The 26,466-nt window shown below is 37.7% G+C and overlaps 1 protein-coding gene across 2 annotated transcripts in view; it reads left to right on the top strand.

The window, feature by feature from the left end:
* Window positions 1–26,466, top strand: part of PCDH11X (protocadherin 11 X-linked) — a 508,533-nt gene that overhangs the window by 357,785 nt on the left and 124,282 nt on the right. For both annotated transcript variants that reach the window (XM_027785685.2, XM_013298578.3), the window contains one exon: window positions 10,052–10,250. In XM_027785685.2, coding sequence (XP_027641486.1) covers window positions 10,052–10,250 — 199 coding nt within the window. The remainder of the gene's footprint in view (window positions 1–10,051; window positions 10,251–26,466) is intronic.

Below are 26,466 nucleotides of genomic sequence, written 5' to 3'. Positions count from 1 at the left end.
GGCGTGCTTCCTCCCACACCCCAGGAAAACAGCTCAAGGTCACGGGCCTGTGCTTTATGAAGCCGGGTTCTTCACCAGGCGCCTGGGCCTCACCAGGCTGGGCCTGGGCTTCCAGCCGTGCTGTGGTGGTGGTCTCGGAGCAGAGGTGACAGGGCCGTGGGCCGTGGGCCGGCCACCCACCCTGGGGGGCTCAGCGGTGCTGCGAGGGCTGCGGCTGGAGCCCCCCCCCCCGTTCTCCTGCCCAGCACTGCGGTGTCCCTGTGTGCCGGCTGCTGTATGCCACGGTCCTTCGGCACTCAGTAGTGTATATTTTGCTCCGTGAAGAAAGATGAGTAAGTAATCTTAATAGTCCTAAAGGGTGGCCACAGTGAATATGAAAATAAGCTAGAAAGGTTTGAGCAACAAGGGAAAGCTAATGGCTTTATATTTTGCTTTACTGAAATTATACAAGTGGTGAATGCTGAAAGCCGGTTATATGTTCGGATTATCTGAAAGGACTTTTCCAGAGACATCTCTCTGTAGCAGCAAAGGATCAATGACACAATGCAGCATTGCAGTTTGTAGAATTTTTCCCATTTACAGACAGGTATTTCAGACATCCATTTAAGAATGTGTTAGTAGCGTGTAGCTCAACTCACTTTAGTAATTCTGAATATTTCATGTATTCTACTATAAATAACAGGTAAAAAGTTATTCATTATAACTCTTCTAAGTTAAGCTTGAAAATAGTGATGCAGATGGGAGATATTTTGACTGTAATAAAATAAAACATAATGCTTTTTCTTAAAACAACTTGGAGAGAAAAGTGGATATTTCATATATGTGAAATAAAACCAAAGTATTGCAATCGTGTTCACAGTGGCATTTATCACATAGAATCCTTCTATTTTCAGTAACATAAGACTGAAAGAAAGCAAAGCGTCCCAGTCAAAAAATCCTTTATTTCAGTATATGGAATAATTTCTTATATTTAGAGTAAAACTTCATCTGACAATTGGAAAGGCAATTTAAGGGTACATGTTTTGGCCCTGGAAGCTTTCTTTGGTTCTTCTCAGTGGTACATTTTCTGGTGAAAATTTTCTTGATCCAGGGAAGGTTGTCCTGGACCACTGGCGTCCACTAAAGAGTATAATGCTGATAAAAGTCTGCATAGCGAAATGCTGGAATTTTGCTTTCTACAAAGCAAATGAAGCATAAACTGCATCACTTCTTGTAAATTTTGGCCTACAGCTTTATTTTACACAGTCCAGCAGGTTTCCTTGTATTCTCTTGCCTCTTCCTTAATCATTTCACCTACAGGTGGACTAATTATGGTTGCCATGAGAATGTACTTTAGATAGGTGACCTCAGATTGCAAACACACTGTACAATTAAAATTAAGAATGGGTAACCTGGGTGGTTAAAGGATATTTGCTAAAGGCCAAAAAGATAAATGTTGCAAGCAAATACTGATACAGAGAGCAGAAAAAAGAATTCTTTCACTGCATTGTAAGCAAGGCGAGTTTCGTGAAAGCCCAGTTTGAGTAAAAGAGCAATCTTTTGTCTATTCTTTCTCTTCTTCAGAAAGAGCAAGATGCTTTTTTTGACAGCTGCATAAAATAGATTAGTTTCATCCTTCCATTTTTACTATCATCGGTTCTCATTCTAGGTAATAAAACATCTGATATCAAATGTCATAGATTTGCCACTGTAACAAAATGCTGTTTTAACAAAGGTGTGCCGTCATAACAAGTGTAGTGAGATAGTGACATGCCAAAGAGCTGCTTTTCTACTCATTTAAAAGGTCCTTCACTTTAAATTATTTTTTTAATTTTTGTGTGGCATCCTTTTTGGGAGATATTGCAGAAAACCTCGTTCTTTATCAGGGCATAGTAAGGGCTGGCTTCTCGCTGGGGGCCCCGAGCAATGCATAGTCGCCTTGACTTTGGAGGGCTGCTGTAAATGATGTAAAAATTGGTGGAAATGTCGTCTAGAAACCTTTGGATCAAAAAAATATGTGGGTTATTTTTAGAAGAAGTTGAGAAGATCTGTCTGTCTGTCTTCCGTTCTCTCTATTCAAGAGGCATCTCAGCCTCTTCAGCTTCTAAGCTTACACTGCAACTTGCTCTTGGCAACATTTGACAACTACATATCTGAATATGAAACGTAAAGTTGTTCCATGTCTGTATTATACAGGACCTGCTTAATAATCATCCCTCTCAAATATCCTATCCACACCTGCAGGAAAAAGTTCTGTGAAGCCAAAATTTATTTTATAGCGTGAAATGCAACTAAAGTGATGCAGAACTATTTGTGTCTAACTATTTAAGAATACTTCTTGAACATGTCGTACTAAAAGTATGTGTTTCTGGTTTTCTCCTGAATTCAGTACGCTTTCAACCCACAGAACCAAATTAGATAAAAGTCCCTTTTTCTGGGAAACACTAATAAGAATAGCTTCATTTGTTAGTTAGAAATGATGGAGACACATTTTCAAGCCTCTTTGAGTGAACACTTGTGATGGCTTGTGAAGTTATACGCATGTGTATTGCTTCAGAAAGATCTGACCTTTAAATGAAAAACTGAATAGAAAAAAAATTGCAAATGGAAATTGAATAAGGTTCTTGAGATTTCTTCTAGGTCTCTGTAGCTCTAATAACCTCATCACACTTGAACTTAATGGCTTAGCCTTGACTGCTGTGATGCAAAAGTAGGGGGTGGAGGTCAGTAATTCACTGGAACAACATTTTTTATTCAATAAATCTATACTGTTATTCATGAACAAGGATGAAATCTGTTTATCTGAGCCACAACTGAAATGTATAAATTAACAGAATTAAGTTAGAGATAGAGTGCTATGTACAATTATGAAAGTATAAATTTACTCTATTTCAGTATCAACACAGATAAAATACTAGGTAATTGTGTTACTTGAAAAAGAAATATTCACAACTGTAATAACACCTGCTTACCATTTCTGCTAATAAAGATCCATGTTGTTGGATCAGCGGTCAGAAGTGATGTAAATTACTACCAAAATGTTTCTGTATTATTGTTAATTATTAAGTTATTTTAACTAAAATGGCTTTGCCTATCAGAAATCAAGCATTCAAGATAATAATATCAAAGATGATAACCTGGAAAGTGAAGAATGTATTAAAAAAACAATGAGAATTGAGGCTTTCCTATTTCTCAACCTTAGTAACAGCACAGCCATAGTGCAACTTTCATGTGTAATTTTTATTTAATCACATGTCAAATTGAAGACTTACAAGAATTAAACTTTAAAAAGCATGCTTTCAGCTTTCATTTTGACATCTAGTTAGCATACAATAACTGCCTTTCAAAAGCTAAATAAAATGTTTGACAAGCTTTAAATGTTATTTTCAGTTTTATTTGCTTTTTTATTTCAGTTCATTGTTGTTATCTCAAGAAGCTCAGAAAACACAATGTAATTGTTACATGTCACTGGGAAATGTCATGTGAGATATACTCTTTGGTACAATGAGGCTTAGAGTCTGAAAATAAATACCCATTGAGGTTGTTAATCAGAAATTTGTGAAGTTCCAGGTCTGTAATGCTTTTTGTTCAGCTATGATTTGCCTAATGAGTTTGTTCCATGACCTCTGTGCCGCAAAAGGAGGATGGGAGTATCGGCGTAACTTCTAGTTACTTGAGTGAGAAATGGCATCAGCGAAAATTTGCTTCTTAAAGTAGGTGGTTTTAAAAAAGATTTTGTGCCTTACCCACATGAAAAAGGGTTTCACAGAATTATTCATTTGCAATAGCCAATAGCTGCAATACATGACATTTTTGCTTATCAGTTAGGTGCAGTTTTACATGCCTGCAAGAAATGCCTGTAGGGGCATGTAAGTATAATTTTAAAAAGGCACCCTGAGTAAGTGAGTGTGGTAGAGTTACAAGATAGTCTTGCAAGATTATTTCTCATCACTCAAGCCAGCTCTTTGTGTGAGTGAATCCATCTACGAGATCTGACAATTTTAAGTAATTTGCATTTGAGCAGGTAAAGGGGCACCGTCTGCTCCGCTGTTTTGCTGTGGAGGCAGTAATTCTTTCACTGAAAAACAATCTGCCTAGGATAATTATCCATATTGAATTTGCATTTGTCTGTGCAATCAGCCGAGTTTTACTTGCCTCTTCGAAATTAATAGATAATGCTTCCTGCATCCAAATAAATTAGTAAAGTGGGAGGAGTTATTTAAATCAATAATAAGTGAAAGCCTAAAACTGTGTACCTATCTCACATACTACAATGGAACAGTTAGATTGTTAATCACGGTGAGGAAAACTCTGAAGTATTTATTAAAGCATTCTCTTCTTGAGAAGGAGGCCAGATGCTGTATTTTCCATTAATAATTAGTGAGGATGTAAGATACCAGTTCTTAATATTATATCAGGAGGACTAGAAACAAGGATGTCAAAAGGATGATACTACATTTCTGATTATTTAAATAGCTGAAAATGTAATGTTTTGTGAATATGTAAAAGGGTAAATATGGTAAACTTGAAAAAAAGTAGATATGTTTGACAATTGTATAGAAAATCAGCAGCTGAAAGGGACGCGATCAATAAAGATAGGACAGTAGCTGATACAGCTAAAATCATTCAATAAAAAGAAGGGCTTGTTCAAACAGCCTGAACTGTATGAGATGCAATTAAGACTAATAGTATTGGCAGTAGCTGAGGGCACTATTTTTTCATGTGAGATAGGGAAAACACTGATTTTAATGTCCACTAAGCTTGGACTTCTGTAATCATCTGGATATTGTCACTTTGATGCATGCTACCTCTCTCCCTTCTCTAGAAGACAAGCCCTTCATTTTGCTCTTAAAAAAAAAAGCAACACACAAAAAAAAAAAACCAACCCAAAAACCAAAAAACCAAACACTCCTGTGCAGGATCACTGGATCACTGCAGGCCATATTGAAGAAATTATACAAAAGCAACTCCTAAATCAGAAAAAGTGACTATAGTAGTGATTCTAGTTGTGTGCAATATTGGTGACCAAGAGTTTTCAGCATAGATGCTCCTAGAGAAATACAGATCACTATTGGTAAATTTAATGCTGTAGGCTGCAGTATGTCTGTGAAATACAGACTTATAAAAAAATTGATACAAACTGTTTGGGCCACAATAGCTATGCTGTACACTACTAAGTATAGGGAAAGGAAAGAAAAAAAAACAAAAACAAAACCAAAAAACCACAAGCTTGTCTTTCATGAGTTTCAACACAAAAACATGTTTCCCGTTGGGTTTGTAGTTGGATCCTTTCAAACTGTTGGTTTGTTGTGGGTTTTGTTGTTTGTTTGGGGTTTTTTTTATGTTATGCTGAGAATTTTACATTGATAATAGCTGTGTCTCAATCAAAGCATATGGAACAAAAGGTAGTCAGTCTGGAACAGAAGGTGGTAGTTCAGTATAAAAGATTTTACCTGGAACTTATAGTTTGGTTAGGGATTTTCTTTAACAAATGAGAAGTACTGGTCCTAACTAAAGGTACTCATCGTCTGGTTAAGGCATGCATTTCATACCTTCCTAGCATTTGAGAGACATAAGCAACTGAGAAAATGAATGTTAGTAGCAAATCTAGATCTTAAAGTTAAACAATATTTTTTACTAATTCTTTATTCACTGGCTGTTAGTAGTGGAGAGAAATACTGAAGCAGTCCTATTCTTTTACGTCTATGCTATCTCACAGCATCTCAAAAATAAGGTCTGTTTTAAGTCAGAAGTATCATCTAAATAATATAATTAATTCAATATAATTTAAACAGTATTATTTTTTCTTTATGATCTCCTTTTAAAAGGATATTAATTTGCTTCATTGAATGAAGATAATAAGGTTAATAGTTTAATGTTCCTCAGTTGATATCTGCTGCTTTTTCTATTACCCTTTTTTTTTCAGTTTTTGATTATAAATTGGCTAACCCCTGGTGTATAATTCCAGAAATCATCCCTTCAGTGTATCCAAAGCTATTTACTTAGACTCATCTTTTATTATTCCCACTGCCACAGTCTAATTATTGTAGTGAAAGATTGAACACAGAATAGTTTGGGGCTTTGATCAGTCTTCATATAAATTTCAATAATGAGGGTAAAAGGTTTGCAGTTTTCTGAGATAATTTGATCCCTCCAGACACACAGTGCTTTTACAAAATGCAGTGGATGCTATGTGAGACCTTTGACAGAATTTGTGTCTGGGTTCATGACATCTCTGGAAGCAAAATTCTTTTTTCATACCAATAAAGAGTAATTTAATATTGTTAAATATGTCTGAGAAACTATATGCTACTGTACTTTTTTCCTAAATTTTTCACTTCATTTTCCTCTATCAGTCTAATTGTCTATATTACAAGTTCCTACATCATTTTTTTCAAAATCCACTAAGAATATATAATGGGTTTGCTTGCATTTCTCTCTTTTTTAAAAAATATCCTAACTGTCAGTCAAATAAATAAAACAAACCATAATCCTTGTTATTCTATTACTGTCGGTGCTAACTCCCTTTGGTGATAAATAGAAAAGCAGCTGGAGTCTGAGGATATTTTGTAATCTTATAAATTGAAATTTAAATGCCTCAAGGAGGAAATTTCCAAAATAATTGTGACAGAAGATAAGTCCCAGCTTTTGGCAAAATTTTATTAGAATTACTTGTTCCAGATCATTGTCTGATGCCTGCCTGAATTAAGAAAATGGCAGCACTGCCACATAGAGAAATAACTGGGGTTTTTTTCATCTTGATAAATTCTTCCAAAAGTGATCTGTCATCAGTGTTATCAGGTGTGACATACAGGGACACTATCAAATTAAAAATCATGAGCCTTTAGCTGATACCAGTTTATTTTAAATTGTATGGGTTTTATCTTTCCTACTAATAACACCTCAGTGTATGTAACTAAGTATTTACAGGTTTTCACTGAATATGAGGGTTAGTTAGTGAGATTTTTAACTTTGTTTGGGGTATGGTTTTTGTTTTTGCTTACTGGCGTAGCTTAAAAGAATGACTTGGTGACTTTCTGGTCTCCTTTGCTGTGATCTGCTTAAGAACTTTTGTGGTATTTTGACAACAAACCACGAAAAGAAATACTCATTTGTTTAAAGTTAGTGAATCCCAGTTGCACATAATAGAAACTATTGTATTCCCAACCATTTGCAAGAGCTAGTACTGGTATCTAATGCTAAAACATGGGCTAATAACATTTTAAGAATACTTCATTCTTAAGATTCACTGGTAGCTTGGAGATGAGAAGATACAACCTAGTACGAGTACCAAACAGCATGTGGGCATCACAAGACAGCACAAAGGCAATGTAAACCTCACAAAATATGTGATTTCTACAAGACAGTTCATGCAATGAATGTTGATTTTCATAGGCACTGTGAATAGCAGGCTCATTTGAACCAAAGAAATAGTATATTCCATTTCTACATGCTGTGGGTATACCTCTGGGCAATCTTGGTGCAGTTTTGTATGTGGGGGGAGTACATCAGAAACGCTGCAGGAATATTTTCACTGGATCAACTCCACAAAACTTCAGTTATTCAGACTTTCAGATAAGAGTTGACTGAGACTTCTGGCATGAGTAGGTCTATGAGAAGCAATTGATAGTTAAGAAATAGAATAAGATAAGGCATATCAGTAATTTCTGTGGATCCATCTGTTTTTTGAACGTTCCATGTTCCATGTATCTCTGCCTGTGGTGGGAAAAAAGATCAGAGAGGTGGTGGAGGAGCAGGACCACTGTCCCAGCCAGCATTACAGAGAGCCCTGGGAGCAGCTGCAGACAGCTTGCTCTTCAGCTAAATAATAAGATTCTTGTGGTGACACAAAAAAAAAAAAAAACAACTGGGGGGGAGGGGGGGAGGGGATGGACTGTGGGGCTGTGCAGTGTTAGCTGTGAACCTTTCACTATCTGAATTTTTTTCCAGTGGGCTGTAAAGCTTCTCCTGCAGTCACAGGAGAGGTGTCCTCTCTTTCTATCCCGTGTGATGGGAAGTCATTCTGTGTTCAGATTTTCAGAGCTCAACTGATGTCTTGGCTTGATCTGTTCAAATTTCTCTCAAAGATCTGCCAAATGAGGGAGAGTCTAAAATCTGCAAATTTGGTAAACAGGAAAGCAGGACTGGAAGGCAAAGTGTACTTGATGATAAACACATGAAATCATCTGGAAAAACAGAATGGCAGGAAGAATGAATGCAAAGTGCCGCACGTAGGCTCCAGCAAGTGCCGCATGTAGGCTCCAGCAACCAATGGCAATAACCAGGAAGGGGACAACTAGCAAAAGACCATTAGAAAAGGAGCTGGGCATTATGGTGGCTGGCAAGGAAAACGTGTTATGCTGCCATGAAAAAGGCAAAGCAGTAGTGGAGCCTGCAGGAGATGTGAAATGAACCTTCTGCTCTACTCCACACTTTAAAGATATCAGCTCTGAAGCTCTGTAACGAGTTTTGAGCGGTGCACAGAGAAGCATGTGTGAGCATGTGTGCAGGGCGGAGTAGTAAGAGATATCAGAAGGCACACGACAGATTGAAATAATAAGGTCTGTTTATTTTGAAGTAGACTAAAGTGCCAAATGCCTGAAAGATGAGTGGGAATAACCAGACCATGATGGATGGGACTGAAGAAGTGATTTATTTTGTAACAAGAAAGAAGCGGGTTAGACATTAGAAGAAAACCTCTCTGTTAGCAATGGTGAAGCACGAGAACAGATTTTTCTGGGAAAGACATGAATTTCTTACTGGTAGCTTTTGAGAAGAGTTTTCACTCACATCTGTCAGGTATTACATAGGTAAAGTTGATCTTGCCATTTTCTTGGCTGTACCATACTGCACAGCAGCTGTCTGTGGGCATATGTAATAATACACAGTAATACACAGAGATCTTGAAAAATGGAGGAACTTAACTTTTTAGTGAAAAATTAATATAACTGATGGTTGTCAACACCATCACCTAAAGGAAACAAATATCTAGGGACCTCTGATAACATCTGCTGCATTATAAACATAGTATATACTTTTTTGCATAATTGCATTTAAAATATTATCTCCAGCTTTACTAATCCCAGCAGTTCTGGAACTGGAAAGTTTTGCCTTGCCTTTCAAATGGGATTTTGAGTAACATCAAGCTAAGAATATTTTAAATTGTTATTTTGGGGTTTTTTTTGAATCTTCATGTTTCATGTTTCTGAAATGCATGGAAATAAGACACGTGGAAATAAGCAGAGAGCTACTTATTTCTTTGTTCATATTTTCTTTTAATACTGGGAATGATTTGCATTTCAGTTATTCAGCTCCTAAATCATGTAGAGTCACTTAGGTAATGAAAATCCTGTCCTATGCCTGATGCATCAGGTACTTCACTTCACCTGGCTTTTCCTTCAACAGCTGTGCTGTGATGTTTTCCTTCTTCAGCTCTCTTGTTTCCCAGCTTCCAGCCTTTTACAATTAAGATACAGGTCTGTGGTATAATACTAATCAAAGGAGTCATGAGAAAATACCTGAAGGAGAGTAGTGGCCTCTACTTTTAATTCATTAGTTTAATGCATATGCGAAATCTATTAAAATTGTTCTACATACATAAGGCTTGTTATTGTTTCTTCTTTCTCTGCCTTAGAAGAATCAAACAACATTAGAAGTGTGTCACATTTTTAGGCCCAAAAGTGTGGAACAGCTTTTAATGGGAAAGAAAATGTTTTTTGAAAACTAGAAAACTGAGTAGTGAAATAAATTGAGCCTCAAAAAGTGATTGAAATCTCCAATTCAATATACAAAAGGCATCCAAAGACTTGTGAAGTCTGACAGAATCTCTTTAGTTTGAGGTGTCTTTCATTTTGCATCAGGGCTTACATTTTTAAAAAATAGAAGAAAGCAGTGCTGTCAGGTGAAGCGGGTTTGAAAGCACGCTGCCTGTTCATGAAAGCCTGAAATTGTGCACAGCTCTAGATAATGCGTCTTCCGCAGATAACTGAAATAATACATTTCCTAAATTGGTTGCATTAAGCAATTACTGATACTGTAGTGGAAACCATATAATTTTCTTCCTTCCTTGTAGCCTCAGCGCCGTGTCACGTTTCACCTACCAGATGGCTCCCAGGAAAGCTGCAGTGACAGTGGGCTCGGAGACCACGAACCCACGAGCGGTGCTAGCACATCGCACCCTCTGCCCCTTGGCTTCCCCCAGGAGGAGTACTATGAGCAAGCTTCACCCAACAGCCGGACAGAAGGAGACGGCAACTCAGACCCGGAGTCCAGTAAGTGATGAACTCTGGCCATCTCAGTTGTTAAATCATTTCAGTATCAAACATGGGCTTCTTTTTCAGGCAATTATTAAAACAAAACGTTGATTCTAACATGGCCAAAGAAGCCCTATATTTCTAAAAATGTGAAGTCTGACCATTAGAAATAAAAAGAGGTTTGGATGACCTGGTGTTTTTATAGATCTGCTGTGCTGTATGCAGAGGATCTTTCTGATGAGGTTGACACTTGCCCTTACGGTCATAAATACCATGCTGAGGGAGTTTACGCTTGTTAGTGTGTTTCCCTGTGCAATGCTACCGCACGTTGTAGTTTGTGTTAACGGGAAGAACTGGGTGACGAGTGGGTCTGTGAGGAGTCTGCAGTCTCCAGAAATACGGGTTTCTTGATTTGTCTTTTGAGAGCAGCTGTGGTATGTGGTAATAATCTCAAAAGGGTTTGTCATCTTACTTGTACTGTTATCACGGGCTTCTTAAGATACTGACAACAGTTAGGCAAAATCAATATCTGAGGACCACACTAGAGCTATGGATAATGGTATTGCTTTCTCTGCTGTGATGTGATAGCCAGTTGGAGACTCCACTGTACTTTAGTCAACTGTTAATTGTCCAGGGGCTCTTTATCTGGATTAAATTGAACTGTGCCATTGATAAAGAGACACCTGAATGTGTGTGAGCCTCTAAGGCCTTGTTAGCGGCCTAATAAGTGATTTGAAAATACATCTGTTCTGGGCAAAACTTGGCCCGAAAGGTGTATTTCAGCTGCCTTAGTGCAACATGAAGAATGAATTAGTAAGTACTATGCAGTTGAAATAGCTCTGTGAGAAGGTAGTTACATCTCTGCACCGGTAAATACAGAATCCAGCAGAGAGCTTTGCCTTCGACTCAAAGCTGGCTCTGACAAATGCAGCCGGCTCTGCAAATCACACTGCTGCCTCCGCCTGCTGCTGCCCGAGGTGGGGGGCTGGGGGGCTGGTCTGCACATATGAGGTCCAATCTCTCCTTTTCTTTTAGTTCATAAACTATTAACTGGGTATCCTCCGTTTCAGACTTCTTAAAAATTTGTAAAGTTCTATGGTTCCTGAAATCATGACAGAATATTGTGTTTTCTGAGCTGACAAGAACCATCAGAGGTTTTGGGTGTTGTGCTGAAAACATTATTCGTTGTTTGCTTTTGTTTGTGTTTATGTATTTGAGACTGCGTTATACCCTTAAGAATATTCTAGGCAAACTAAATTCTTCAGAGAATGAGGCTCTAAAGGGCTACAAATATACTCAAAAGAAAGGAAATACCAAGTTATATGTTGTGTTTGCTTCTTTTGCTGTGCATGCTCATGATCTGAACATGCTTTCCAGTTCTGTTTTGTTGTTTGTAACTCTGAGGTTTATGCTTTACTGAAGTGAGCATGATGTGCATGAAATCAGTGTTTGGGTCCTTTCACGTAGAGAGTGTGGGACAGGACCTGACAGATGTGGAGCTGTTTGAACAGCCATGTGAGTCTTGTCTTGCTGTTCAAAAAGAGGCTCAGGTTTTGGATTTACCAGTGCTTCTTGAGCCCAGTTTTTGCCATTTCAGAAGAAATATGTGTCGTTACTCTTCTAGAACGTTGCCCTAAAAGTAACAGAGCTTTGACATCTGAATATCATTGACACATATCACTGTGTGGAGACTAAGCAGGCATCTGATGTCTTTTCAAGTGTGAAGTTGAAGAAAGTTTAATCACCTGTCTAATTACCTGACAGTTCAGTTTTAAACTTGAAATCACAGCTTAATTAGCATTTATGCTATTTGAAGATTTTTTTCCCTTTCTAACCTGTATCTTACTGAGGCATTTAATTGACACAATATAGTGTGATGTTTAGAGTGCAGAAAAAGTAGTTTGTGGCCCTTTTTAGTGTTTTATGCTTATATTAATGGCAGCATCTAGTGGCAGAAAAAAAGCGTATATAAATAGATGTCTGTTGTGTGTCTCTCATAAAACCAAGTAAAAAAGAAGGGGAAGACCCACAGCATATGTTTTATTAAGTATACTGCTGTGAAGTGACCTAATGTAGGTAAGAGCAACCAAAATATCTTGTGTGCTGATCTATGAGTGTTCAGCCTGAAGTTTATTTCGCTCACTTGTGCATGTGTGACACATATAGTCAATAGTGGAATAGTGAAAGCCATTCTGAATTGATAGTTTCCTCTACAAACATGCTGCTAGATTTTTGACTGCTGTTTTGTGCATCTAATTTGGAGTGGCATGATATATTCAAAGTATTTCTGTTCTCGCTTCATGGACCAAAATGTTGTCAATGTGAAGGGAGAAAGGAACGTATGGTCAGATAATCTGAGTTCAATTCATACAACAGAATAAGCATGGCCTTCATTCTCTCTCAAGATCTTTAATATCTGACCTGTCTTAATCTGAAACATTGTCTAAAACATTAAGCCTGATTAATCATCTGATGGTGATTTAGTGCAACTGCCTACCAAGGAGACATAAGAGTTGGGATGAAACAACTTCAATAGCATCTAGAGCCTACTGAGACATTAAGTGGCTTATGAAAGCTGATGACAGATTCCACATCACACAGGGATATATTCAAAAGTGTTTTCTCCCTCTTGTTTTTCCTGAATACAGTTCTTAGGTTTTATTTGTTTCTCTAATATTGGAAAGTACTGTGTTTGGGAAACTTTCAATTTATTAGCAGTAGCAGAGCATTTGTTACAAAACACTGAAAGATGAGCATAACTTAGAATAACAAAAGCTGAGAAATATTGCTGAGAGGAATCCTTACAAATTCACATCCGATATAGGATTGAAGCAAGGGGGGTGGAATAACTGTAAGAATATAATGGTTAGAGACCTGTGGGCAATTTATATGCACACCTTAAAAATTAGTTGACTTTACTAATTAAAATTAGAGATAGGCTATTTAAAATGATTTGTGTTCTCTTCAGTTGCCTCGTCAAAAAACGTAATTTTCAGCTTGGTAGGTGCATCATAAGGAAAAGATGCCAATAAACTGTCACACTAAGTAAATAGTAATATAAAAATCCATGTAGGTTTGTACAGAACATTATCCTTAAGTAACAGCACTAATGTACATGGTATTCATATATTTTCTGCTCATAAATTGCTCAGATGCTCCAATAACTCCTAGTGATAAGGATTTTAACCATAGCAACTTTCCCCTTGCCCCTTCCGCCCCCCCCCCCCATCTGCCACCCCATCTTATGTTTAAATATAAAACATACTACAAACATAGAGAGTAATAAATTCTCTTTGGTAACCTTCCATAGCAACCTGCCTCCCACTGGTGCCCACCCAGTGGCTGTAAGCAGAGAAGTTGACCAAAGGGGTTGAAAGGTACATGTTAACCCCAGTTACTCTTGGTTATTTAATTCATGTATAATAACATATTCATGACAAAGTTCAGTTTCACCTGTTTTTGTAGCCTTAGTAAAACAATCTGCCTTTTTTTTCCCCCTTTTGAGGATAATTTTTTTTCTTGCTTTTATATGGAGAAGGTAGATTATGCCCAGTTCAGCTAAGAACTTGGGAATTTGCGGAAATTGGAAATTTACAGAAACTTGCGGAAATTGCAGGGGGGGGTGGGGGGGTGGGGGGGGAGGGGGGGACAGGGGACAGAAAAACTGAATGTAACTTGCAATTAAATAATGAGGAAAATCACACTGAATTTTCAGGGTTTCAAATAGGGGGGAAATGGTGTTTTAAGGAGAGGGCAACTCCGTAAGGATATTTAACATGAATGAGTGACTATTAAGCCAAGAAAATTGTCTTTAAAATGGGAAGGTGTAAAGCTAAGGAAAGGATGGTCAAAAGGCGAGCTGATAGATGTAAATTCATGGTCAGTTTGAGCTGGTGTTACCAGAGTGTCTGTGGCTGCTTGTTTGTATCTCTCAACTGCACCTTCTGCTGTGGCACTACTAGCAATTGTAGAGCTGCTTGGGTGAACTGGATAAAAGAATTCATCTGGGTTCAACCTGATATACAGGGGGAACTTATTTTCAAAGAGATCAATTCCCCAATTCCATTTCTTACATGAGGCACTACTTGTGGACAGCAAACGAGTGAATAAGTAGCAGGGACGAGGCTTGTGCTGGCTTTAAGTGATCATCAGACTTCAAGAGAATTAGTCTTAAGAGGAATTAATACTGTAATCTATGGTATTTAGCCACATAAGAAGGAGGTTTGGAGCAGGGATGACATCTGTTCATGATTAAAGATAGCATATATTTCTTCCCCAAAACTAAAAGAACACTTTCACCTTGCCTTAATTTTTGATAAGGATGATGTTGATGAGAGCAAAGACAAGCTGATGAAGAACGATGATAAAGAACTAAAAGTCAGAGCAGGTTCAGTGCATTCATGTGGAGGAACAAAAATAATCACTACTGGAAAACATTTACAAGAAAGAAACTAAGATATATGTAAACATAAATTAAATGGTATCGTGGCTTTCCCAAGAATACTGCTAGATTAGGTCTGTTATTTCACTTCAATTACATGTATTTTTAGTATTGGGGAATACATGTATAGTTAGTCTATATGGATTTAAGAGCTAATAACTATTATTATGACATTAAGGTGGAGCATTAGTAGTTAAGAAAGAAAATACACAGATTAATACAAGAATGGAAAAATCTCCATCATTATCTTCATTAATGAGTTTGGCATTAAAAAGCAGGAATGTGTCAATAAAATATTCTGGTGTCTCAAAGCCAAGCAACACTGAAAATAGAGGAGGAGGTGTGTTTGACACAAGAATTGGATTTTGCCAAGGATTTGGAGTAGTAGCAGTGGGATGAAATCTAATAGTTGAGAGTCTTTCTCATAGGAACGGGTATATGTAACTAGTACATAAATCACCAGCTGAAGATGACATAAAGAAAAAAAAAAACAACTGGGTATTACAAAGATAAACTATAAATCACCAGTACCTAATGTGATTGTGAAAAAATCCTGGATTACTCCTAGTATGGGGGGAAAAAAGGAAAGAAAAAACCCCCCAAAACTAAGGCAATGATGATACCACAGCTGGCCGTTATGAATAGTGTTGGCTTCCCACATTAATGAAAGGTGAACTCGTGAGAAATGAGTGTAAAAAAATATTATTAATAACAAGGGAACGGAAGTCCTGTATACAGAAAAAGGAATTAATATTGGCTTGTTTAAATTGCAAAATAAATGTTTTCTGGGGATTAGGGCTGCTCTCAAGTAATAACAGAGAACGAGGGCCAAAACAAAGAGTTGGACTGCTTCACCAGCAAATGAAGAGTTGCTGGCTGTAAACCAGCCAAGGACCAAAATCTGGGAAGCTCAAACAAGATCCATGAGGAGGTACAGAAGCAAGGAATAAGAAGGCCGACTGGTTTCAAAGAGAAGCTTCATAAAATTTATGAAGGCAATTGTCACCCTCTGTAATAGCAGGAAATCTAGTCTGTAATCCAAGAGGTCCCTTTTCTATGTCGGTACTAGAAAAGCTGTCACCGAGCGTGTTTGCTGAGTCTCAGTCCTGTGTTAGCCCTTGGCTTCCAGCTGCAGCCCCGGGCTGGATGCTGGGCTAACGCCTGTGCTGCATCGCCTGCCAAACGCCCGCACAGAGTCCTGTAAATCTCATTGCTGCCGTAGTGAAGAAGCAATGGGCAGTGCTGCGTGCCGATGGCAGACAGCTGAAGGCGGGGAGCTCACTCTCCCTGGGGAAAACGGCTGTGTTGTTTGCCATGCTGACTTGTCTGATAATCAGAAACTCTGCAGTTGCTGAAATACTCTTTAAACATCATCAATAAGACTGCGCTGGCAGCTGGGCTTCAGACCTCATGCTGGGGCACAAGAGAAGATAAAAGTACAAAGTTTTAAGTATCTTGTTCCTTGTCCAAAAACTAGGGCTAGGAGTGCTTGCCAGCAGGTATGATTATTATTTTTTAATGGTGTTTTCATTTTTTTGTCATTTTCTTGTCTGCTTTTAATTCCACAGTAAATTGTGATGTAACTAATATTTTAATCCAGTTGGTGCTTAGTTATAAACACACTATAGCACTTAGGTCTAATATGAGTAAAAAAGGAAGATACTGTCATTAGTTAAAGATAATAAATCTTGGGCTAAAATACCTCCCAGTCTACCACATCTGCCCATTGGGTCCTTTTACTTCTACTGTATTGGGTTTTTCTATCCCCATGGCTGAACACTAATAATTAATTCAGAAAGTGCTGAGGTAATTAATCTTTCTGAAGCAATAGAGTTTGATTGATCTTCTACCTTTAATCAAATTAGCTTGCACGTAGGTGGAAGAATGTAATGGCTGACTACGGTACTGTACCACTTTGTGAAATGCCAACCTTTCCGATGACCTCCTGAGAGCGTGCCCATGAATCACGTACATATAAACCACCACAGCAATCATTAAGTGGCTGTTTGATTTAAAAGATGGGGAACTGGAAGAGATCAAAATCAGGATGTGCTCAACATTCACATTTTAAAGTATTTCTCCTTTAGACGTCCAGCTTTATATCTGCATGGAATGTGTTTGAGGGCATTGAATGTCACGGGGCTGACAGTTGTGTGGATTTTCCAGAAGCTTCAGCTGTCTCTAAAATAAAATTACTTTCTAGTCCTGAACGCATGCAGTGAAATAAGCCAACAGAAACTCCTATAAAACAAAACATTATAATATTCTTGATTTGTTAATGACTGGAGACTGGAGAGGGGGGAAGAGGTCAGACTGGACAAGTGAACTGGCAGTGATACAGGTGAGTGTCTTTTGCAAGTGGATTTTTGGTTGTACCTGCGAGGGTACAGACTGCATATTCAGAAGTAATTCCATTAATTGGTAATTTGATCCCAGAGTGCCTGACTTAAGAGTTATTAAGGCAGCTGGCACAAAGGGGAAAAATGGGCAAAGCAAATTAGGTGAAAAAATGCAAAACCAAAAAGATTGTACTGCTCAGACCCCATCGGTCAAACACAGCACTACAGACAGCCACTGGTTTTGAAAACCTTACACTTCTTGGGAAGAAGTGGCACTCTCTATAAATTGTTCTAGAAGTAAATTTTAGATGTTTGTTTGATTGTTGATATTGGAGTATAATGCCTTGATGTGCATTTTCTACTGTTCAAAGAAAAGTAAGATAAAAGCAGGTTTTCCAAGATGTGCCATATTCTTTCATGCAAAATCAGTGGGGATCGATGAGGTGAATCACTGGGGAAAATCTGTTGTGTTTTCTAGACCACATACTGGGATGAAGTAATTCAGGCAATAAGAACAGGTTTGTGGATACTGTCTAATGTTACTCTTGACTGAGGTTGATAATAGAAGTTACTCTGTATAAAAAGATTAGAAAGAATAGCTCCGCCTTGCAGTTTAGAAATCAGTCATTTCTTGTGAAATAATAAGGAAGGCTTTAAAGTGTTTTGTTTTGTGGGGGGTTTGGGGTTGTTTTTTAATAATAAATGAGATCTGACATCTATAAACAGTGATTTACTGGCAGATGTTCTGTGATACATATTTATGTTATCACTTAAGCTGACATGGTAATGGATAATCCTATTTTTTTCTGTTTGAGGGTTATGAAAGTTTTAAAATATATTGTTATAGCAAGCAGCCTGGTGGGGCAGAGGTGGATAGAGAACAAATTTCTTCCCTCTACTTTTTCAAATTCATTTTAGATCTGACTAGCTGTCATATTTGCAGTAAATAGAAGCCCTGAAGTTTGGCTGGGTAAATGGAATCTAATTTGGAGCACCCTGTATCCAGGAGTGTATTAGGGCTTTGATGGTTATGATAGCTTGAAAAGTCACAAAGGGCACAGATTAAAACGGAAAGTTTATCTGGAGCATATGAAAGCTGAAGTCATTGATAGACTTCCCTTCTGGTGGCAGCTTTGAAGATGAGTGTATCCTACGTATCTTAAATCTAGTTATGGATGAGATAGAAGTTTATCACAGGGAAGCAGACCTCTGCGAGCAAAGCAATCCCTTATCTTGTCCACTGGGTTTGCAAATGACAAGTGTGAAGACCGGGCACAAGTGCCAGGCAGCAGCGGGACAATAGGGCAGCAAAGTCACCCTGCTCCAGCAGGGCTTCCGTGGGGTTGGGGGACAGTGTGGACGTCTCTTGACAATAAGCCTTTCTCTGCTTCTGGTTTTATTGGGCCACCCACACACTAAGATAAAGTTCATGAGATATCTGTTTTTCAGTTACTTATGAGCCATGAAGCAATGCGTTTTATGTCTGTCTTCTGCCTTTCTTATTTCATCTCAGACTTCCACTTCTTTCTTATTTTAAGAATAGGAGAACACAGATGATTCAATTTGTTTTCCTTTTTCAAGTCAAGCTACTCAGTGGCACTGGGAGGAGCTTTTAGCAGAATGAAATATTAAGATATTGGTTAGTATCTAGTTCCTGTTTTAAAAGCTGAAATATAGAAAAAAATCTGGTTTTAATATAATTTACTCCATGTGAAAAGTTGCATTATTACATTTTCATTTGAAGCATCATAATTTATTACTTGATTTCACTGTGATTAATGGGAAGTATCTCAGGAAATATATTTAATGACTGTCTGCAGGTACCAGTCTGTCTTAGAAATTAAACATAAGAATTGTATTTATTGAACAAAGAAGATTCCAAATTTACAGTGCACTTAAAGTCACAACACTTTGCTGAGTCAAATCTGATCAGCTCAATAAATCTAGTGATTGTCATCCTTCTTTAGGTAGAGATGTGGTTATCCTCTAATCTGATCTTTTACTTTAAACTGGACTGTTGGTGTGGGAAATAGGATTCAGTCTTTAAGTATGCATTAGGAACAACTAGATATTTTGTTTCAAAAAGCTCGTGTATATCCATATATTCCTGAATAAGGGAGATATTTTTGCCTTAACTCTTCAAATATCTTCTAGTCTTCTGGAAAAGCATCAGGTTTTTAACTGCTGTTTCTCTATTTTTTTGAGGTTGTATAATCTGTATTGCGATCCTTTTGTTTTCTGGTTACTTTTCAAACCTTGGCATTGCTGTATTAAGACCAAGGGAAGGCTGAGAAACACCTGCAACAGGCTTTGCAGCAGGGGGATGCAGGGCTGGTGTCCTTGCTACATGCTGTTGATCCAGCCAGTGTAACACTAGTTTCTCTTGAAACCTACTGGTAACTGGTATTATCTACACATTCTGAAAAATAGAATATATTTGTCTGGTTCAAGCTGGAAAAAAAATTATTATGATACCTTTGGATGTATGTTATATCAGAGATTGAGATTCTGACCTTTTTATTTAATACCACTAAACAATGTGCTACTTTCTACTTAGTGGTGGGGTTTTGTATGGATTGTGTTCTATCCAGAAGGTTGTGTGATTCTGTACTTTTGTTATGAAACCAAGTGACATTCTAATTGTTCTTAAACATTTTCAGTTACGTCTGTCTCTGTACATTGCTGGCTTCAGTAGTGCCAAAAGCTCCTGTCTCATGTATCCCCTGCATAATTCCCATCCTGCTCTCATGTTCTCTTGGTTATTTGTACATATCAATTCCCATGTTTCAGTTTGAATTAGATGGTAAACTCCCTGGATTACAGACAGAAAATTTGCTATTTTTTTGTAGGGCTCTGAGCACAATATTGCTGTTACGCTGGTTTTACGCTCCCAATACACTTGCAGTAAAAATCATCAGTAATACTTGTACAATAGAAGTGGTGCAGATCTATACAAATATTATATGCTGTACTAGCAATGCTTCTGAGAGCATATCAGGTCTTTTATTTTTTAAATTTCATCCTCTAAAAATATATGGTTAGCTTGTCTTGTATTGGATTCCCTAAGTTCAGTCACACTGTTAATGATGATGTGAATTGGGTAAATCGTCATTACGTGAAAAGGTAGGAGCCGTGTGTGGCTGAGGAGAGGTGCCAACGCTGCTGGGCAGTACTGTGGTGGGCTGGCATCGTGCTGTTTTAATTTGCAGAGTCACCAGACTGCTAGATCAACTGTTTCATGGAGGTTCTTGCAATAAGTTAGTTTAACCTTACTGCATAAGATGTCTGGCAAATACCATCATCGGTGCATGTTAGTAACACTAACAAGCTGATTGTATTTAATAAATATGTTTGTTTTCCTCATATTTGTGTTACTTCTGTCAGGGTGAGCAACACTGTTGCATCTTGAATAGCTTGGCTTAGATGGGGTAATAGGATGGGATAGTGAGATGGAACGGGAGTTAACAGAATCTTCCCTTTTTCCTGCTTTGTGCTTTGGAAAAAGAAATATTTTCTGACATGGCTTGCTTTCAAGCAGCACTGTTACAATGCCTGTCCTTGCAATGCTTAAAGCTCTATTTAAAGCCTTGGTGCATCAAATTAAAATTATCTCTAAATAATAATAGGAGCAACAACTGATACAGATAAAACACTTTCCAGGATAAGGACATGGCTAACATGTTCTGTATGGTCTACTGTACTTAAATTCCTCTCTGCCAAAATAACTCCGATATTGCTTTGAAATATCAGGAACAATGACACTATTTCAATAGTTGTTCTTTTATCTGGTTATCTTGACTGATGTTCCAAACCCAGTGTCCCAGAAGACATGTCCTCTATAGGATGAGATGTTATGAAGTCTAACCCTCACCTAATACTTTAAAAGAAAGTGAGCATTTCTCTACCAAGAAAGGCTTTACTCGTGTCACATACTAATCATACACCAAAGAACTGTTTAGAAAAAGAAAGACAACCCCTGCCTCTCCTCCTCAGTAGTAGAACATGTAAAGAAAAACAGTGGCAATAAAAGGAAATAGGAATGGTGAGGAAAAGTGCTTTGAAAACCATAAAAGCCAAAATTGTTTTTATCTTACTAGAACTGATATGAAAAAATTTCTTAATACACATGCTCATTTTATCACTGGAGGCCAAATATCGCTGATTACAGATTCTACTGGGGTGGAGCTCTCATACATCTGTCTCTAAATTTAGCTCCTTATTTCTCTTTTTTGTGGAGATCACAAGAATCTTTTTCCATCAGCCCCATTATCAGTCAGCATTGCTCTGACCTACTCTAATACTGGAACGTATTCACAGCATTGTGAAAAAATGTATGCCAGAGATATGTAAATAAAACAGGCTTTTTACCTTTCATTGCTATGTCCTGTGAGTGGAGTAGTGTTTGGTTATGTCTGTATGTGGGGTCTGAGTTGTCATATGATAATTAGGAGTTTAGATGGTTAAAGTATGATTTGTGTGTTTTAAAGAATATTAGAAGTTACATACTCAGCTTGGATATTGAACTATCTGGTTTTCTATTTAAGGATTGATAATGAAAGGATGTTTAGCTTTTGGGAAAAGGATAAGGTACTTCCTCCTTGATTTTATTTTGTATTTTTGTTTACATGTACCAAGCTACAGAAAGATCTCAAAAGTGCAATGCTGCGAATTACTCTGGAGTTGGGAAAGGACAATTCTTTATTGTTTGATTTCTCCCCCCTTATATCTTCTGATTTTTTGATACAGAGGGACTATTTCTGTGGAAGGAGTTTGTGTCTGGATCATTGTATGACTCCTGGCCCTTAATTTGTCTCAGGATGCAGGAGATTGCCAAATATGTCACAGCTTTCAGAAATGCTACTCTCTGTTATCCTATAGCTGGCACAATAGAAGAAAGCACCAAGGAGGGAGCCATGACGCTAGCTGGGCTTCCTTTGCTACTGATATCAGGTCATACAAGAGTTAGCAGGGCTTAATGTTAACACTTAACTGCTCGACACGTCTAATGAGTACACTTGCTATATATGAAGCTGCCTGCCTCTGTAACAAGAAAGCTGACTCACTAAATCTTAATGCAGTAGGAAAATTTCTTTGAGCTAAGATGAGGGGTGTATAGTGAGGCCTTGAAGGGACATTTCCTACGTTTGTTTCTAGCGGAGACTGTGCGGCGACAGGCATCTTGCAATCAAAGCTCTTCACACAGAGCCCCAGCAGCTGAAAGCAAAGAGAGGAAAAGAAGGATTCACATTGTGTGATTAAAATTGCTAGGGAGACCACTGTCCACATCGTGATAATTGAGTGCACTGACATAAAAAATAAATCCTCAGATAGACAATACTATAGCAAATCCCAAGAGGCAAGAGGTTTAGGAACACAAAAAAGAAGAAAATGCCCTGACCTTACTCTAGCTCCTGGGTTAGGAGCGAATCACGGTTACGAATGCAAAACTTAATATAGCTACTACAGCTGTCTTAATAAAAAACTCCCTTATAATTCCTTCTTTATGCTTTTTATAAATACTGAATTTTAGGATTTGTTTTCCCTTTGAAACATACTTACAAAGATACATGATTCTGCTTTCTACATCCATCATTAACCTCTGCTATCAACTTTGTATTTCTAATCTAATGAGTTCAAGAGAAATTATAATACAAGTAAGCAGATGTTTTCTATTTTGTGTAACACCTATTCTTGCTGAATAAGGAGAAAAGATTATATATGTAAAGGGACATTAATATTTCTTGTTAAAACGTGCTTTGCAGGCTGAAGAAACTCATATACATAATGATAATCAAAAGTCGGGGAGTAAAAATAGGAATTTGTTAAAAACAGCTGTGCTGCACAACTCTTTGACAGGAATAGAGGAGTGCTTTATCCAGTAAAAATTTCAGAATTTCTTTAAAAGAAACTAGCTGCTAATTTTCATCAAGAGAGAAGGTTAACAAGTCTGTGAAATGTGGGGTTGTTCAGGTCTTGTTTCACTATCATGAAAAAAGGAATGTTTAACTCTCTGATAGAGATACCATTTTTCTCATAGCAGATTTCTCTGTAGCATCTTACCGTGGTTGCAGTGTATTTTTAATGCTGCCAACTGCACGACCATCATCTTAATGTTCTCTGAGAATCTCTTGAAGAAATGCTGACAGAAAGTAATAATACAGTTTTAATGCTCTTGCTATCAGTTATTTTTACTTTTTTTTTTTTTTTTTTTTTTTTTCCCAAGGTGATCTTACAGTCATTGCCTCATTTCCCAATGGAAGCGCCAGGAGTGCAGCCTGGGGTGTTCATATGCCCTAGTCCAGTGCCTTGTACACTGGGCAGTGCTGCAGACAGTGCGTGTGATCACCTCTGACATGTAGACACAGGTTACTCACCGTATTATTCAATGGAACTGGCATTACCTAAGTAGTTTTGTAGGTTATTTGGTTAGTATAGACCATATGTCAGAAAAGATCTTGGTATTTTAGCCGAATGATTAGCAAGCTGAATTACAGATGGTCCAATCTATGAATTTAGAAACCAGATCCAGACAGCTGCCTGCACTGGAAGGCAAGAAGACAGTTTCTTACCTGCAACATTGATGATGCTCCAGAATATATAGCACAGTACTGTGTTGCATTTATGCTTTAAAAATTGATGACACTCTAAGCATGTACTGTAACTCTATCCTGCTATTTACAGTGACTGAAACTGGATCCAATGTCCTCTGCTAAACCGTCTTTGACTAGTAATGCATAGTTTTGAAATAAGCACATAAACGTGTGTGTGTGTGTGTCACAGAAAGCTTTTTCTGGTCCAGAAGCTCAAAGTGAAGCTGTGACCCAGCCAGGCAGTCAGCATTTCTAATTTGCAGTCCCTCTATCCTTTCCCCCCTAGGAAATGTACTCTAATCCATAACCATTTTGCATGCTGAGGTGAGATGTTAAATACAAAGAATTGCTTTTAAATAATAAGCTTATGGCACAAACCAGCAAGAACAGGGATCTCAAGGTTAAAGATGGCATTCCTGCTTCAACCTAAGCTGCTGTAAAGGAAGGGAGGAAGAGATTTAAAAAAAGAAAAGAAAAGAAAAAGCTCAAAATACATCAAATACATCATTAAAAGATTTTGAAAGTCTGATATCACTGTATATATATATTTAACTAAGACATATTTGTCTTCCATTGTTAAAATATTTGTATGGAGGCAAGATCTTTCTCAGCTGTTTGCTCTGTATGTACTTGATTCAAATTATCATCATCTTTGTTGCATTTATAACTACTTGGAGAGGGACATACTTTAATGCAGATGGCAACTTTTTTTCCCCCCTCAGTATGGCAATAGAAAATGGTTCCAATAAAAATACAGTATCTTTATTCAGATGGCCATGGTAGCAAATAGAGGAAAATAAACAAGCTTTTTTCTCAACCGAAATCCCTTTGAAGACAAGTGGGTTTTTTACTCAAGTATCAGTGGTGTTTCTGGAACGCATTTGAACTTTACACGCTTTGTCTGAGCTTCTATTATGATTCTGCTCTGAAATAATCCTTTTTCATAAAGACACCTCTTTCCTGCTTGGCATGCATGTGAGTTCTTCTTGGAGGGAAATTAAAAAATGGTTGATCAAAATGACATGAGATGGGCTGCAAAAAAAAGGGGTCATGTATCTGCATATATATTAAAATCTTAAGATTTCTGTTGGATTCTATGGGTGACTTCTGATATAATTTTGTAAAAAGAAATAATGTAATTAGGTAATTACCGGTATAGTTGGAAAAATCTGGCAAAATTTTAACTCCTCAAATATCTCTATAACTCTCAGTGAGGACTGTGCAAGCTGTCCATCTGCCCAAAACATATCTTTGGGTTGTTCAGTCTCTCTGACTCTTGGTAATGTACAAGGAATAATTTTGAGTAGTGCAGAGAGAAAAATAAAAATAAACCCAGTCTGAGAGGATAGGTATGTGAAGCTATCGGTAAGAAAGCACAGCACTTTGTTTAGCAGACTTCACTGTAAAATCATAAGATAAAACCCAAACTTTGTAGTTCTCTTTCAACAAATTCCTTTTTCCAGAAGAGAAGTTCAGCTGAAAAGTGTGATGCTATTTTTCTTTCAAGGTTTGTAAGAATAAGAGAGCTTTCTCTGGAGTCCTTGATGGAACTTGCATTTTTATTCCCATTGTGTCAGGAATTTATCTAACTTCTGCTCATGTCAGAAGAACTCTCAGTTGTAAAATGTATGTGTAAATTACTGTTTGAGAATCTTGAACTAAAAAACCTGGTTTATTTGATGTGAAAATAATTCTAGTTTCATGTGTAAAATATATAATATGTAACAATAATGTTGCATTGATTGTACTAGGTTTGTTTGGGGAAAAATAAAAGCAACCCTGACTGAACTAGGCAATTTGCAGCCTTGATTAAACAGAGCAGACAGATGAGCGACTGAGAAGAAGAAAGAGCTCTGAAACTACGGACAAAGCAGTTCACTCAGGCAGTACAGCTTTTCTCTTCTATTTTCTTTTCATATGCTTGATCTTGATCACCCATTCAGCATCAAAACGATAGGTTTGTAATATACCTTTCCCCAGATATATTAAACTTGGTGCTGCCTTTCAGCAAGGCCCTGGTTTGCCATCCAGGATCTTATCTAAAAATACATCTACCGCTGAATGAGTCTCTGGTATTAGTGTGATTTTGGTTAGTCCTGCTCTGCCTGCTGGTGGAAACATTTTTCTAGCCTAACTTTGGCACCTGTATAGTGGCATCGGGATAGAAGTTATACATGACACAGGCTTGTGGGACAGCTGCTTTCTACCTCGAAATACAGTGAAACCATGGAATGGTTAGCAACATGAACTATCAATCCATAAATCATTACAATTACTATTTACAGTTATGAATGCTAAGATTTCAATTAGGAAACTCTGGGCACCAGTGTAATAGGCACAACCATGGCTAAACTTCACTGTGAAGTGCAATGAATAAATATGTGATAGATCTGCAGAAATGACTTCTTCTATGAATAAATGCAAATTAATTGGACATGAAGGGCTTTGGGTTGGTGGAGATTGCCCAGTCTTTCAGCAATGAAGGAAACAGACAAAAGACCATTGCTAACATAGAACCACATGTAAAACTTAGCTATGTTAGTGGGAGATGTTAGGACTGTGACTTACCAACAAAACTGAAGATTGAATTGTTCATCCACAGTGTACAAAGTAATAGTTGTTCAAGGCCGATCCTAGGCTGTATTTCCAAGGGATTTGGATACTTTGGCTTTAGACCTTTGAATGCATTATAAAGTTACTGTCATGGGCTCTTGAAAGATGGGCATCTCCAGTTTCCTGCTGGAAACTGAAGTGAAACTATCAAGGTGTTTTTCAAAGCATCCAGCAGATAGCACGTGTTGGTGAAGCAGTACATGTCACTTACAGGCATGATACCAACCCAAGGTCTGCTTAACATGCAGTGT

This window comes from Falco peregrinus, chromosome 13 (genome assembly GCF_023634155.1).
Source record: "Falco peregrinus isolate bFalPer1 chromosome 13, bFalPer1.pri, whole genome shotgun sequence".
NCBI lineage: Eukaryota > Metazoa > Chordata > Aves > Falconiformes > Falconidae > Falco > Falco peregrinus.
The sequence above is the reverse complement of the archived record's forward strand: the minus strand, read 5'-3'. Positions and strand labels throughout refer to the sequence as shown.